Consider the following 15088-nt stretch of genomic DNA (forward strand, 5'->3'; position numbering starts at 1 on the left):
ATGAAGCAACCTGTATTATTGAAAGCTGTTTCACAAAAAGATGAAAAACGTGTAAAACTATTATTGGTGCAAATCACAAACGTAAAAGAGACACGTGGCCATAATGTTTTGTCGTGTTTTCTCCTGACAACTCCGTCTTGTTCCTTCCTCGTTGCCTTCCCTCCCATAAAGTGATCCCATAAGCCATAAATGCCAAAACCCAAATAGAGAGAGATCTCTACAAATGAGAAGAAACCCTAATCCCTAAAGGTACAGCTTTCTAGAAATCTCACAAAAACACTTCACTCGCCGTTGAATCATGGTCGTCCCTCTTAGTTCTATTCCTCCATCTCGCGGTAAGATCTTCCAAAACCAGTCTCAAATTTCACTTACATGGTTACATATACCCATCAAAGTTCCGTCTTTTATTTATCAAACTTTTTTTTTTGTTGGTGTTGATGCGTGCAGAGGGATTTTACGCAATAAACAACCAGTTTCTAGCAAATGGACCAAAAGGGTTTATGGAGTTTAAGATGTTGGAGAACGAAGACATGTTCGTTCGTATAGATTTTCCCGGAGTTCCAAAAGATGGTGTGAGGGTTTTTCTTGACCAGTCAAAGAAAGCTGTTTGTATCTTCGCCGACGCGCCAAAGGAACACAAATACGACTTCTCTGAAAGGAACTACGGTACAACCACCGGACTAATCTGCAGATGCTGTGCAATCTCCGGTTTCACTTCCCTCATGTCTGATGGTGTTCTTAGGCTTCTCCTCACCAAGACCAAAATCACTCCACAACGTTCCTCCTGCATTTGTATGTACCCTTCTTGTTTCTTTTTACTTGTTTAGTTTACTAGTCAGTCATAGGAAGCTTGTTTGGTGACATTAACTAATGGATTTGTGTTTTCTACAGCGTTTCTTGGTGGCCCAGATTTCAGAGAAGGTATTTTATTTGATCTGTCCTTTTCACCAAACTTTCTATTTTGATATATATACATCGCCTCTGAACATTACAAAGTCTTAATTTTTCCTTTCATTAACGTTTGAAAATGTTGTCTTCTCTCTATTTGTGGTCATAGATCTCCGTGGCGATGGTCCTCACAAATTCCCCCATGGCACAGATCCTCATGGTATTCACATACTATACCTACCTAAAAGCTTATGCTATACATATTTGTTGCATATCGTATAGTATTGTTTGGCTAGTCTAAATAATACGAATATTTCTTGTTGTTGCATGTGGTATATATGAGGAACAGACCCCAATTTATCCGGTAGGATATTGATGCCACACCCATGTGTGAACTACGGATCCGAGATGGCTTATGAGTCCAAGCAGCTTCAAAATGGTGGTCTATACGTGCGTGTAGACATGCCAGGCGTCCCCAAAGAGAACTTCACCGTCTTAGTCATAAATGGGAGAGTGAAGGTAACTGGTGAAGCTCCTGCCCTTAGCCATGACTCAAGTGGACGTTTCTACTCTGGTGACGTGGCTATGCTCTCTACCCTTATCGACATTCCCGTCCGTAAGATCAAGACCATTGCTAAGAACGGTGTGATCCGTTTGATCATCCCTCCCGTTTGATTCCATGATGATGATCAAGCGATGTTTTTCCGTTTCTTTAACTTCGTGACCTCTTGTGGACTTCTTCTTTAGATACATATTATGGTCATTGTTTTGAGCTAGCTTATGTTTTTTCTGAACTTGGATATTTATATCTCGTCAAAAAAAAAAGACTAATCCGTGTCTAATTTTAACTTTACGTAGTACTCTTTATAATTCTCTAAACTGTTACCAATTCCCCAATTGGTCACTATTGATTTGCATCAGATAAAAATTAAAAAGTACTGCGAGATCGTCCAATCAACAATAATAACGTGTAGGATACTTTGGGATAGTTATTTTAGTGCTAGGATAAGATTGGACGGCTGTGATTTTCGTTCAATATATCAGCCGTCGGATAGTCAAACGGTCAAAAGAAAACATGCCATGTCAGCTGAGAAGTACCATCGCCAAGGACGGTGTGATTCGTCTCCTCATTCCTCCCGTTTGATGATTTCATGATGAAACTTTCGCGTTTCTGGATCTGTCTTTTCTAGAATGAACTCGTTTTCTGGGATTGTGTAGTTTGTTTTATGGATCATGTCGTTTTCTGTCTTATCAGTACTTTGGATAATGGATATGTCTCTACGACCCAACATATTTTGATATGTTTGAAAGACAAAACTTTGTCTTAACGCACTGTCTTTTACGAGTACTCTTATTTCTTATAATTAGCCAAAGGTCTCTGTTGAATTGCAAAGCATTTTTACAAAAATTTAGGGGACACAACTCTTTGAGCAGGAAGCAGTATAAAGAATTCCACTATCAAACTCACTACACATCCTTTCCACTTTTCTATCTGTAGAAACATCTCTATACACACATAGATAGACGACAAAAGGGCCATTGAATCTCAACATCAAGCCTCTGTGTCATCTTTGAACCACCTTTGAATCTCAACATCAAGTCTCTGTGTCATCTTTGTGATTTCATCACCGCCTGCAAGAGTTTCACAAAACTAATATTAGCAATCATCTATACTCTTCTTCTCAAAATTAAAACTTTGGTGTGCCTATTCAAGTAGAGACCAACAGGATTTTAGCAACCAAAACAATTTTTCTAACTTCGGGTATTAGTACTGAGATCAGTGATATGTTACAGTAGTAAAATAGCGTGTTTTCTGAAGTGGTTACAAGCCTAAAGTTTTCTAAATTAATCAATGTCACAGTAGTACACTCTCTGCCTGACACCCATTACTAACTCTGGTATGGATAATGAACTGTTGAAAAGGATATTCTAGTTTTTTACTATCAATAGGGGAAATGCCTAGGACAATGATTGGGACAAACAGCAGCTAGATACAAGAAAACTCTAACATTGGGTCCATACCAAATGCAAATTGTGTTGAAATCTACCACATTTCCAGTACAAGCTTAGAGAATAAGTAATACAAGACTAGCTGTGTAACTCATTGGGGACTGAAACCTTCAAGCTTCCGCAAAAATTATGACAGGAAAGTAGACTGTAATGTCTGCAAAATTTCTTAACCATCTACCATGTTTCTATCAGATTTTCTTTCCAATTTTCTATCTGTTTAAACATCCACATCCACATATTATTAGATGACAGCAAAACTGCCTTTGAATCTCCTACACAATTTCACATACTAATTACTTGAGCACTCAATGGAACCAATGGGATTATCAGCAACGAAAACAGTTCTCCACCCCAATGTTGAAACAAGTATATATACTCACATAGGTCCACCTTTCAGGGTGTAAATGCTATCATCAAACATTCAAAGTAACAAAAAACCATGCTTCACTAAACTTTAATATATACTATAGGCTAGAACCTTGTATATTATTGATTCCTAGATCTCCAGAATATATCACACTCCAATATTTCTATATACAAACTATGTACCATGGTTTTATCAGCACTAATAAAGATATGAATCAAGCAAAAGTTAATTCCTAAACAGTAAATACTATGCAAATCAACTAATCTCGAAGTGCGAAAACAGAACCACCAATGAAATCAAAAGACTCACCTCCGTGAAAAACCACCGTCTCTCTGGCTCTGTTTCATGAAAAGGGCTCTCTCTCTTTCCTTCTCAACCCTCTCCCTCTTCAACCTTTCTTCTCTCAGCTCCTTTAAGCTTTTCTTCCCACTATTCTTCTTCTTAGCTTCATGACCTCTATATCCACCATCATCCTCACCACGTACACTATCATCTTCATCATTACGTTTCTCAAGGTACCAAGGACGCTTCACACCTTTACCAGCAACCCCATATCCTAATCTATACTTCTCCTCATCTGGATCACCAGCTCTCGCTGCAGCATCCTTGGCAGAAGCTCTAGCAGTTGCAGCCGCTTCTTTCCTCATTTTTTTTCTTCTCTGATCTTCCTCCTCCGCAGGCTTATCGTTCTTTGGGATCTGAATCGGATCAAAGATCTTAATCCCTTCGAATAGATTTATATGACCCGTCTTAGGCTCCTCGGGTTCAACACTCTCCACAACAACAGCACTGGATTTAACACCAGCGGCCACCGCAACTGCCTCATCCTTACCCTTCTCTGCCTCCGGAGAAGCCCGTTTGAGAGGCGCTAAGCCACGGACGTTACGAAGCACCTCGAGACGAGACTCAGCATCTCGTTTCCTAGCTTCCTCGCGTTTGATCTGCTCTTCTCTAGCGGCAGCTTCTTCGTCCTTTCGGACTTTTTCTCGATTGTCAAAATTGTAAACGTTCCATCGCTTCTGTGGAAGAATGTTCAAACCACCGTGACCTCCCATGGCTGGCTAAAGCTCCCAACTTTGTTGAATTTGTGAGGTTCGAACCCTTAATCTAGCCAACAAAAAATTAAGCCCCAAAAAGATGAAAAATTGAAAACTGAAAATTGAATTGGAAAATTAGGTTAGCAACGCCGAGATAAAATTAAAAAACTTGATCGGATTTGAATTTTCGAATACTGAGGCCCATTTAGCCCATTACGTGATCTTTTCACAGCTATAGGCCCAATATGTATACATCTTGATGGTAGCTTCTGTCTTTTGTCTCCTCTGGATTTGAGGACCTCTGTTTTAGATTCTTGTTGAGAAAAATCTGTGGCACATTCAGGGTTGTAGTATAGAGTCCATGTCTTCAACCATTCACTGACATGTGTTTATACAAAAAGAAATAAACTGATATATAAACAAGGACAAGCACGTACCAGATTTAACAGAAGTAATCTTCAAATAGAGACATCAGAACAAAGTATCATTCACTATAAACTAATCAAAAATGATTAAGAAAGCATATCCAACAAGTTTATGTAAAATTGGCCATCAAATCACGTTTCTCATTTTAACATTAAAGATGAATACAAAAAATGTGTAACATGTTCAGATCAAAGCCAAAGAAGCTTTGTTGCTAATGATAGAAATGTGAATGACCTTCCATTAATTCTTTCACTCATCCTCCAATTGATGATCTTTTTAAGGCAAATACATCAAAACCAATCATGACCATTTTTCTACCATCCTATAAAGCAAAGCTAGCAAAAGGAGCAAAATATCAAGACAGAACCCACTTCTTGACTAGAAAAACCAGACCAAACATTAAAGCTATCATATTAGGCACCATTTTGAAGGTGGATGCATCAGCACTGTACACATTGCTTTGCATTTCCTATGATAAGTACAGTTGATGCATCGATTGTACAAGTTAAAATCTCACACTTCTTATTCTCTTGGTTCTTTTTACCTTATATACGTTCCAGAGTCTTTATCAATATTTTGTATGTAAAAAGTTAAAAACACGCATCGTATTTCACTAAACTGTAATGAAAGGCTTTTTCACAAACTGACTGTAATGAAAGGCTTTTTCACAAACTGAAAAAAATACTCTAAAGTCTAAACTACATAATTAATAAATTAGACAGAAAAATAAAAATAAAAGCTAAAGAGAATCAATATAAAAGCAAAAGAAACCTAACCTAAACTAGAAAAGAATTTAGCAACCTTGTGGACTTTAGAAGTCATCATCTTGTTTGCAGTTTGAACGGCATCCTCAACCCTTCCAGACTCAGCATATGCACGAATCATTGCGTTATAAGTTTCAACATCTGTATTCAAGACATCTTGTTTCAAAAATTCATCAAACACACTCTCAGCCTCGGACAGCCTCCCATTCTGACATAACCTTGTAATAAGGTTTCGGTATGCTCCCACAGGCAGCAAGTTGTACTTAACCTTTGCCTTGGCCTTGGTTAAGATGTTGACCGCATCGCTGAACCGTCCTTCCTCAAAACACTCGTCCACCATCATATTAAGAGTATCCCCATTGAACCGAAACCAGCAGCAGTGATTGTCAAGCATATACTCGAACAATGCCCAGGCCTGTGTTTTCTTGCCGTACTTGAGCAACAGTTTCAGATACACATTTCCCACAGTTGCATTAGCTGTCAGGCCGTCCTCGTTCAACGTAACCGAGCTCCTGTATAGATCCATAGCCTCCTCATCCTTGCCTTGCTTGAACAAATACTCCACGAATACTGATTCCACGACTGCGACTTCGTTGCGTATTGAACATGTCTTGAAGTCGTCCCGGAGCTGATAGGCCATGTCGAGATTCCCCTGTTCCAAGTAGCCACGAATAAGATTCATGTACATGCCTGGCTTTTGGAAATTGAACAAGTCAGCTCTTCCTTTCAACAAGAGATCTAGAGCTTGGTGCATTCTCCCGGCATCGAACAGGGCTTTGGTCAAGATGTCGTACGTGTTATGGTCCGGAGAAGGAGGGTTGGAGAGGAGGTGCTTGTAGAGTCCAAGAGCTTCGTCAAAGCGACCTTGCTCGCAGTGGGTTTTGATGATGAAGTTGCAGCAAGCGATGTCTGGCTTCAACTTGGATTTGTTGAAAAAGAAATCGAACAGATCCAAGGCGTCGCCGGACCGCCCAGCGTTGCACATGGCTCCGATAATTGCTTTGCTGGTAAATAAGGCTTCTTGAGGATACATCCTCTTCTTCGTCGCAGCTAAACGAGCGTGCTTGGCAGCAACGTCGAGATCCGAGATGTCATCGATCAGGAACCTGACTCGCCTAAGCAGTGATGATGGACCGCTAATGGTGGATCGTTGCTCCTGAGGAATAACCCTCCCAATAGGATACGGTTTTGGTGAAGACATCATCCTCTGGAGGAGGTAGCGGCGGCTGCTTGACATCGCCGGCGAAGACATTGTTAACCTTACTTTTTGGACACGCAAAGATATGTTATATGTAAAGGAACTTTGCGCCTCATATTAAACTCTTTAAGGCCCATTACGCGATATAGGGCCCAGTAAATCTGCTGTATAAAGTGAATTTTGGTATCGTCAACAAGAGAACAACAGGTGTTAAAAGATGAATTTTTATGCTCTCTGCTTCTTTGGAAACCTCTAAAGATAGTGAAATTATTGATCAAAGATTTTATATGGCATGAGGTTCGCTTTGAGGTACATGAATAATGTGATTCGATGAATACATTCACAATGCGTAATACAGTCAAGACAATGACATATATAATGCTTAGAGAAACTGTAGAAAACAAATCTGGAAACAGAAGCTATTGGCATATCTAAGATTGCGTATGTAGTTATGTTGTGACACCATTGTCTAAAGAAACCGAACCTTGAACAAAGGATTTGAAATGATATAAATTAGAAAATTCATGACACTGAACCTTGAAATGATCGCTGAGGGAAGCCATTCATTAATTCAAATGATCCACAGATTTATCAAAATCTAATATATTTAAAAAAAAAACCTAATTAGAATCCTCAATTTTGTTTTAGTCTTTCCAATTTCCAAACCAAACCAAACCAAGAGTAAAAACCCATGATGTGCTACCCTAACCCAATCTTACAATAAAATCCGGATCGAAGCGGTTAGAGAATTGGCAAAACCCGAGGAATGAACCAAATCAATCTCAATTGACATCGTCCTTGTTGTTGGGTTTGCGATAATTATCTTCGATGTGCTTGGCGATGACGAGACCAGTGTTGGTGAGCTTCTTTATATTGGGAACGTTGTAATTCTGGGCGACGTATACGCCATAACCAGTTCCCATCATGAACAAAAAGCAGGTCTTCCCTATCCCCATCCTCTCTACTCTCTCTCTACAGCTTCAGACCTTCTTCTTCCTCTTACTCTGACTTTCCAGGTTGTAAATTTCGATTTGATTCTTTGGGATTGTTTATGCAGACTGCAGAGAGCTCTGCTTTTGTATTTGGGCTGCTACATGTAATTCTAGTGGGCTGCTACATGTAATTTTAGTGGGCCTTTATCGGTAAGCTCTTGAGCTTTGGGTAATTAAGTTCAACATATATAGGTCAAGTTATTCATAGTTGACCAAAAGAAAAAAGGGTCAAGTTTGAGAAAATAAGGAATAAATTATGTCTAAGATAATTTATTGGCATATGACTCAAGTGTTGTTTTATCTTTCATGCATTTAAAAATTTATTTACTCTATCATATGAAGAAAATAAAATGCTAAAACATTCTACATCATGTGCAGTTACACCCAAAATTCGTTTAAACTAATTGTACATGTTGCTATGTAAAAGTTGTTATTGTTCAAATATTTTTTATTTATCATTTAATATGATTGGGAACGAGGATGCTATTTCAACGTAGACATTCTATAATCTAAAGTTCAAGATTTAGATTTTTTTTTTCTGCTCAGAAAAAGATTTTTATAGTTTAGTTTAAAGTATTTGTATCAGTTTTTGAAAACAAAATTTATGCTATTAATTTTAATATCATCCGTTTATTTGTAAGGCCCATAATTACTGCACTGGGCCCTTGACGAAAGTGGCTTAACGCTTACACGCGACATGCGTTTTTCCAGTTATTACCCTTCCGTACTCTTTACCTAGCACACAGTTTTAGGGGTAAAAGTGTCATATCGTTAGCAGTAACGTGATCCCGGCATATCCGGTTCTTCTTTATCCTTTTTTGGAGGAGTATCACGGTGCACTGCTCTATCGTACACCGTCAGCAATATGGACGGTTGATATTTCTAATCGAGTAATTATATACCGTCAGATTCTCGCTCATCAGAGCAGACAATACCACGTCAGCTGAAGTGTTTAGATGTTACCATAAACCATCTGCAGATAATTTCTTGCCTTATCACATACATTTTTAAATGCTTCGCAGAATTTTTGTAGGTTGCTTATTTGCTTTTTCTTTCCTATTCTTTCGTTAATTGTTGTTGTTGTTGTTGTTATCTTCAACGATAGCGTTGTGCTCTGAAGAAGTGTTTGATCGCAGGAAAAGCTTCGTTCTTTGTAATCTTCAGGTTTGATCATTGAGTTGTTACCTTTTTTTTGGTCTTATTGCGATCTTGTACTTCGTTTAGATTACTTAAAGGTTTGGTTTTTAAGTTGATCAATCGATCTAGGTTTGTCTGATACAAAAAGGGTTCTCTGGATTTCGTGTATTGTTTTGGGGATTTTAGATATTAGTAATCGGAATTTTTGTAAATCGTTTGGCTTGTGGAACATGATCGACTGATATTAGATAGATGAAATCTTGCGTTTAGTACTTAAATCTGAGTTCCAGAGTTTATATTTTGGGAATTGATGATTCGATTTTAAGTGTTGAATTTGTTTGTTGTTGGTTGTCTGATTGGCGTCACCTATGTCTTTTGTATGTTTAGGCGTGGAAGGAATGGCAAAAAGCTCGTTCAAGCAAGAGCATGACCTTGGTTTGGATCCTAATTTTTTTTTTCTTGATTTGGTGTTTCTTTGATTGTTGAAACCTTGCTTTGATCTAATATGATCCTGTCTTTTGAACTTTCAGAAAAGAGAAGGGCAGAAGCTGCTCGGATTAGAGAGAAGTATCCAGATAGAATTCCGGTGAGAGCTCAATATTGATTGATACATTACACATATCCAAAGTTTCCTGTCATTAGCATACTTTTCTCTTTTGTTTGCTCTGACCAGTTTTTTGTGTTTCACTGAGTTTTGTTGTGTTTCATGGACCAGCAATATGATAGGGTTGTCCTTTTTGTGGCTCTTTCCTTTCACAATTGTTTGTTTCTCTCTTGGCGATTATGAGCTTATCGTCTCTTTGCCTATTGTTTTGTAGATTGCATCTGGCTATAAATGTACACCCAACTAACATTATCAAGTTATTATTGTCTGATCAACTACATGCTTTTTACATATATGTTTGTACTGTATCAGCTACTACATGGAGCTGTTGTAGTGCCTATAACAACATTAGGACTTTGAATTTGTTTGTTCTTTTTTTTTTTTTGTTGAGAATGTGATATTCTGAATGTCAATTCTTATTTAGTGCTTACTTGGTCATCCTTACGGCTTAATAAGTGGCTTAATAAGCAGATTCATGTCGCTAAGTGCTTTATGCTTCATATGGTACAATGACACGTTTAGTGATGATCGCCACACATTTTTATTTTGGTGGGATTCAGGTGATTGTTGAGAAGGCTGAGAAGAGTGATATACCAACCATCGACAAGAAAAAGTAAGCATATTAAAAAGGGGATCAGTATCCTTTTCATTCGGACCTGACTTGTGATTGATGACTAAGCTTTTTCTGGTTATCAAATTTGCAGATACCTAGTCCCGGCTGATCTGACAGTGGGGCAATTTGTGTACGTCATTCGCAAAAGAATCAAACTGAGTGCAGAAAAGGCTATCTTCATATTTGTGGACAATGTTCTTCCCCCAACAGGTAAATAGATAGATCTCCTGTATTTATATCTAAGAGTTTCATCCTTGACACAAAGATCAAGAGCATGAAAACTGGAGATACAGTATGTACATGTTTTAAAAAATTCTGATCTGATAACTTTGCAGGTGCACTCATGTCTTCTGTGTACGAAGAGAAAAAGGATGATGATGGGTTCCTCTATGTCACTTACAGCGGAGAAAACACGTTTGGGTTTGCATCTCCATAGGATCTCTTGCTGGATATTTCGTTTTACCCATCTCTATTTCCCCGAATATTCATCCTCTTATTAATTATTAAGCAAGCCACCTATGTACTTCTTCTCTAAGGACCTTTGGTTGGGCGTCAATGTGTACAGTAAACATAAAATAATGTATATAGTATCCTTTCATAATAATATCTACTTGATAACCTACTTTGAGAACTTTCTATGAATCCATCTATCAATCTCATCTCTTCCTTGTTTTTTGATGTCTTCAATCTATGAGCCGACATCACATGTCGTGGGACATGACAGTCACAAATTGCAAAGGCCTATAAGAGTAGGAGTAGAGAAGGCAAGTAGTAATATGACCCAACTCAATAGAAGAGAAAGCACAAGGGGACTGTGCCACGTGGCAGACACGATCGGTACCGGTTGAGGTGTGGCCGGTGAAATGTTAGAAAGGTCCCCACATTGTCGTTGACGGAGAGACGGTCGGACCATGCTGCCTTGTTCTTCTTCTTATTTTACACTTTTCAGTATTGATTTTGTTCACAGTTTTTTTAGCTATCGATCATCTACGCATAGTTATGATCCTCAAAAGATTCTCTCATTCAAGGTCCCCAACCGGTCACGTGGAACATGAGATACTCTGGACGCGGTTGTGTTTTTCAGACTTTGGACCGTTGAAGTTAAAGTTGAATGTAAAACCTTCATAAGAGTGTTTTGTACAAAGACATCAATGTCAAATAGTGTCATGATAAGGTAGTGATCGATTAGGAGGACTTTGGAGAGTAACACGTCAAACTGTTCTGTAATAGTTGGGATCAAACAATAATGGCGCTGGTGAAAAGGGGAAGAACCGAAGAATAAGGTGAGCAAATGGAAAGAAAGGAAAATGAGAATGCATGAGATGATGACCCTACGAAGACTCTCTAGTAGACAAGAGGTTTGGCCGATCAAGACACCCATTGAGACATACGAATACGATAGACATGTATAGAAAAATGCAGAAATGAATGAAAACATATTTGAATAATAGACAAGAGAGACGATTAAAAGAGAGAGGAAATTAAAGAGAGAGGAACAAGAGCATGTTATGATAATGAAGGACCCCCCCCCCCCACCTGCATTCAATGTTTGTCTTACTCTCTTTACTCTCTTCTGCCTACAAATACTCCTTCCCTCTTCTCTTCTCTTACACCAATCAACACATTTCAAACTATATTTGTCCTGCTCTCATCTCCCTGTATACAGACACAGCATTTATACAAGTATCTGAAGAAGAAGAAAAAGAAAAAGAAGAAAGACGAAGAGAAGTCATGTCTTGCTCTGTGAGGAGTGGACTTGCGGTGGTGTTCTGTTTCATACTTCTGCTTTTGTCTTCTAATGTTGGATGCGTATCTTCTCGTCGTCTAGGGTCACATAAGCATCATCACAAGGCTGCTTCTTTGGTACAAAACATCCCCAATGGTGGAGGAAAGAGGAGGGTGTTGCGTGGAGTCGAGACAGGGGATGAAGTAGTGGTCATGGACTATCCTCAGCCTCATCGTAAGCCTCCCATCCACAACGAGAAGTCTTAAGTACCCGATCCATACCCATTTCTCTATATATCACACTTTTGTATGCATATGCATTCACCATGTTGGTGGTTGTAATGACTCTTGTGCTATCTATATATATATATATATATATATTCATGACCAACTTTGTTCTTTATATCTCCTTGTATACAAACTGACAAGGTGTATCCTTTTACTTACTATGTTACATATGGATGTGGGACAGAAGAACTGTTCAATATATGAGGTTGTAACTGAATTGTGATACTCCTTCATTAAGCTTTAACGAACGGTACAAGGGATCTCAAATACATCAACTAACAATAACCTATCTAACCATGAATCCATGATGTAACTTCTAACAGGCATCTTTACTGCCATTTAATTCCAAGTAGCATGAAACCAAAGTATCATTACAAAGAATACCAATTTATGTGAGAGGTACGAACCCTCGTTGAAGCTAAAATCTTGTGCTAAGTGTTACAAATTTGATAACAGGGAGAAAAGAAAATAGTGTTACAAATATTCTTGATTTCAGCTGCAAGGAACGATGAATGGTTTAACAAATTCCAGGAATTCAGATGTTCTGACACCAAGCTTCAGATCAATTTCTCCACCACCCAACCAGAAGAAGTCTGGCTTAAGTTTGCTTATGGCCTCATCCAATATCACCTGACGTTTTCCAAAGCCCCCGATCTAACTCGTCAGTATCAATATATCGGAAGTATATTTCAATTTCAAAGCACGATTAGTCTGAATATGCCATGGAAACTCTAAACATGATACTAAACAAGCATTTTATCCATCTCCCCACTAAATCAAACTCTCAACTCTACGGATACGTCAAAATAACAAGTCACTCAGCATACATTGAATTGGGAGCGAGGAATTCATCATAAAACACACAAGAATCCTAAGCAACATAAGTAATTACCCTAAAGAGAAAACCCATTTACATAATACTGAAGTCTAAATATGATTATGAAAGACTGATGTGTCACAGTAACATAAATAGTGTGTTGTCTGAAGTGGGCCACTTCCGGATAAGGAAAGGAAGATAAACACATCAATGCAGTAGGGTACGTGCCTAAGATTATATATACACAGACCAAAAATAACTCCATTTAAGTCTCTCGGCCTGACACACATTACTAACTCCGGTACTGGTAGTGCAAAGAAGATATTGAACTGTAAAAAACGTAATTTCTATCTTTTTTACTATCAATGGGGAAAGTACTAAAGACAATGAGTGGGACAATCAGCAGCTGGCTCAAAAGAAACTCTAACTTCTGCTGCGTATCAATGTTAATTGTCTTATAATGCACCACACCCTCCTGTACAGAGTAAGAGAAACAAACAAGACAAAACCTAGCTGTGTAACCTATTGGGCACTGAAACCTTTCGGGCCTCTAGGACAGGACAATAAACTGTAATGTCTGCAAAACGCTTGGCAAGAACATGTGTATGTAAGGAAAACTCTCTGTAAATATTTCTAAAACTCAAAATACAGCACGAAACAGTTTGTCTAGGAGAAGAAACACAAGTGGGTAGAGGTTCCTCTCATACTAGTCCTATGTCTAATATGTAATAAACAGTGTAGAGCAGCAATGAGCAAAACTCCAATACATTATTGGCAGAACATGTAAATAATGCAAGATGTAGAAAAGTCGGTCAGCTTCAATCAAACAAAGATCATAATTCTATCACGGAAATAACGGTGAGGAAACAAAACATACCGGTATGTTTGTCTTCATACCGATACAGGTTACCGCATTGTGCTCAAATCCTGTCAAGTTAATTGATGTCTCCTCAGGAGCAAGTCTCACTACACAGAGATTAGCACAAGCCTCAGCATATATAAGCAACATATAACCTTCAATATCTTAAGAGATTATAAAAATACAAAGCACTAACAGTTAAATCTTTTCTTTGGAATCCTTCCCTCATTTAGTGAATAAAGAAACTGCTTTACTGCTTCAGCATTGAATCTGGCAGTATACTGCCATATGAAAAGATAACCAAATGAATACGATGAAAGACGAAATAAAGGTGAAAATGCATTCAGCAGGAACCATGAGGAGCACCTGAACCACAACCACATAGTACTTTGAGTTGTTTCGATCACTGCAATCCACTATATTTGATGAAGCTTGAGTATTAACCTGTATTGGTGAACATTTAATGAGGAAACAAACACAAGCAGAAATAATTGCAACATGAAACTAGCTACTTCAATAGAGATCATACTGATTCTTGAGTCAATGTGTGTAGTTTCACATATCACATACTGATTCACGTAATGGATGATATCACAGTATAGTTCCATGACCTCTAAAACATAAGAAGTTCACTGAATACAATCGAAGTATTACCAGAACAATGCTCTTGCAGAGATGGTCGACTGAGGAAGCGCCAAGAACGTCGCGGCGGGATTCGAGAGGCCAGTCGTAGTAATCAGAAGCAACTCTCTTGAAGCAGAAGTCGTTAACGCCGCCGGAACGGAGAACTGAGGAGAGGCGAGCCACAGTTTCGTTTTCATCAACCGGTAGAGAAGGCGACGGAGCTGCCGAAGAACTCTGTGGGAGAAATGTGCTCTCGAGAACGGAGATTCTACGGAGGATTTCAATTTGGAGTCTTTCAAGCTCCGCCGCTGCAGCATCCATGCCTTCTCCGTCTTCCATTACGAATTCCCGATCGTCGCCGGCGCAGCCAGAGTTTCGTAGGTCGATTTCGTAATCACCTGTAATCATATCTATTGGTTACTAATATAATTTAATTATTTTAACAAGTAACCAGAACTAACCGGGATATTAACTAAAAATTACACTGTACCTGCCACTTGTCTACGTGGCTTTTAGATAGATTTTGTTTTGTTTGATTTCATATAACACTTGAGAATATTAATTGATTAAGGTCTTTTTTTCCCTCTCATAAATAAAAATCAATGTCTTGCTCCTTATCTTTGCGGTTGTGATTTGTTTAGATGATCGCTTTTTAAAGGTTTCTAACTAGACGTTATGGGACGTATCAGTCGTCGTCGTCGCATCTGGAGGTGTGTGGGAATTTCTATGTCTCTATATG

General features: G+C 38.5%; 6 protein-coding genes across 7 annotated transcripts; 3 read left to right on the forward strand and 3 right to left on the reverse strand.

Annotated features, from left to right (window-relative positions):
* The first annotated feature begins 206 nt into the window (after positions 1 to 206).
* Positions 207 to 1719, forward strand: LOC17879747 (putative 57 kDa heat shock protein). The gene is made up of 5 exons (XM_023779102.1): positions 207 to 335; positions 448 to 792; positions 892 to 921; positions 1058 to 1108; positions 1238 to 1719. The coding sequence occupies exons 1-5, from the start codon at positions 299 to 301 to the stop codon at positions 1561 to 1563; spliced, it is 789 nt and encodes a 262-aa protein (XP_023634870.1). The 5' UTR covers positions 207 to 298; the 3' UTR covers positions 1564 to 1719.
* A 502-nt stretch (positions 1720 to 2221) lies between these two features.
* On the reverse strand, positions 2222 to 4403 carry LOC17880311 (leukocyte receptor cluster member 1 homolog). Of its 2 annotated transcripts, XM_006284346.2 has the most exons (2): positions 3575 to 4403; positions 2222 to 2520 (listed from the first exon to the last, which is right to left on the reverse strand). In XM_006284346.2, exons 1-2 carry the CDS (start codon positions 4318 to 4320, stop codon positions 2514 to 2516), a joined length of 753 nt encoding a protein of 250 aa, XP_006284408.1. In that variant the 5' UTR covers positions 4321 to 4403; the 3' UTR covers positions 2222 to 2513. The 2 variants fall into 2 exon arrangements, with proteins under 2 accessions (XP_006284408.1, XP_023634461.1); XM_023778693.1 differs by lacking the exon at positions 2222 to 2520 and having other exon boundaries at positions 3571 to 4403.
* Positions 4404 to 5499: 1096 nt separating this feature from the next.
* Positions 5500 to 6744, reverse strand: LOC17878725 (pentatricopeptide repeat-containing protein At3g60980, mitochondrial). Its single transcript, XM_006282802.1, has one exon. It carries the CDS (start codon positions 6742 to 6744, stop codon positions 5500 to 5502), a length of 1245 nt encoding a protein of 414 aa, XP_006282864.1.
* A 1965-nt stretch (positions 6745 to 8709) lies between these two features.
* On the forward strand, positions 8710 to 10667 carry LOC17878048 (autophagy-related protein 8f). The gene is made up of 6 exons (XM_006284712.2): positions 8710 to 8846; positions 9207 to 9254; positions 9350 to 9405; positions 9984 to 10036; positions 10128 to 10246; positions 10372 to 10667. The coding sequence occupies exons 2-6, from the start codon at positions 9218 to 9220 to the stop codon at positions 10470 to 10472; spliced, it is 366 nt and encodes a 121-aa protein (XP_006284774.1). The 5' UTR covers positions 8710 to 8846; positions 9207 to 9217; the 3' UTR covers positions 10473 to 10667.
* Positions 10668 to 11662: 995 nt separating this feature from the next.
* LOC17878711 (root meristem growth factor 6) lies at positions 11663 to 12302 on the forward strand. Its single transcript, XM_006285226.2, has one exon. It carries the CDS (start codon positions 11768 to 11770, stop codon positions 12026 to 12028), a length of 261 nt encoding a protein of 86 aa, XP_006285288.1. The 5' UTR covers positions 11663 to 11767; the 3' UTR covers positions 12029 to 12302.
* A 57-nt stretch (positions 12303 to 12359) lies between these two features.
* LOC17877632 lies at positions 12360 to 14732 on the reverse strand. The gene is made up of 5 exons (XM_006284317.2): positions 14380 to 14732; positions 14092 to 14169; positions 13922 to 14006; positions 13744 to 13832; positions 12360 to 12679 (listed from the first exon to the last, which is right to left on the reverse strand). The coding sequence occupies exons 1-5, from the start codon at positions 14686 to 14688 to the stop codon at positions 12542 to 12544; spliced, it is 699 nt and encodes a 232-aa protein (XP_006284379.2). The 5' UTR covers positions 14689 to 14732; the 3' UTR covers positions 12360 to 12541.
* Between the last annotated feature and the right edge of the window lie 356 nt (positions 14733 to 15088).

Source organism: Capsella rubella, unplaced genomic scaffold, assembly GCF_000375325.1.
Source record: "Capsella rubella cultivar Monte Gargano unplaced genomic scaffold, Caprub1_0 scaffold_7, whole genome shotgun sequence".
Taxonomy (NCBI): Eukaryota; Viridiplantae; Streptophyta; class Magnoliopsida; order Brassicales; family Brassicaceae; genus Capsella; species Capsella rubella.

Excerpts from the sequence above, each read along its gene's own strand:
- LOC17879747 (XM_023779102.1), top strand. The coding sequence starts at position 299 with ATGGTCGTCCCTCTTAGTTCTATTCCTCCATCTCGCG. Across the intron at positions 336-447 it reads TTCTATTCCTCCATCTCGCG|AGGGATTTTACGCAATAAAC; the intron begins GTAAGATCTTCC and ends TGATGCGTGCAG. Across the intron at positions 793-891 it reads ACAACGTTCCTCCTGCATTT|CGTTTCTTGGTGGCCCAGAT; the intron begins GTATGTACCCTT and ends TGTTTTCTACAG.
- LOC17880311 (XM_006284346.2), bottom strand. The coding sequence starts at position 4,320 with ATGGGAGGTCACGGTGGTTTGAACATTCTTCCACAGAAGCGATGGAAC.
- LOC17878725 (XM_006282802.1), bottom strand. The coding sequence starts at position 6,744 with ATGTCTTCGCCGGCGATGTCAAGCAGCCGCCGCTACCTCCTCCAGAGG.
- LOC17878048 (XM_006284712.2), top strand. The coding sequence starts at position 9,218 with ATGGCAAAAAGCTCGTTCAAGCAAGAGCATGACCTTG. Across the intron at positions 9,255-9,349 it reads CAAGCAAGAGCATGACCTTG|AAAAGAGAAGGGCAGAAGCT; the intron begins GTTTGGATCCTA and ends TTGAACTTTCAG. Across the intron at positions 10,037-10,127 it reads CCAACCATCGACAAGAAAAA|ATACCTAGTCCCGGCTGATC; the intron begins GTAAGCATATTA and ends TCAAATTTGCAG.
- LOC17878711 (XM_006285226.2), top strand. The coding sequence starts at position 11,768 with ATGTCTTGCTCTGTGAGGAGTGGACTTGCGGTGGTGTTCTGTTTCATA.
- LOC17877632 (XM_006284317.2), bottom strand. The coding sequence starts at position 14,688 with ATGGAAGACGGAGAAGGCATGGATGCTGCAGCGGCGGAGCTTGAAAGA. Across the intron at positions 13,833-13,921 it reads TCCAAAGAAAAGATTTAACT|TGAGACTTGCTCCTGAGGAG; the intron begins GTTAGTGCTTTG and ends ATCTCTGTGTAG. Across the intron at positions 12,680-13,743 it reads GTATGAAGACAAACATACCG|GTGATATTGGATGAGGCCAT; the intron begins GTATGTTTTGTT and ends GGAAAACGTCAG.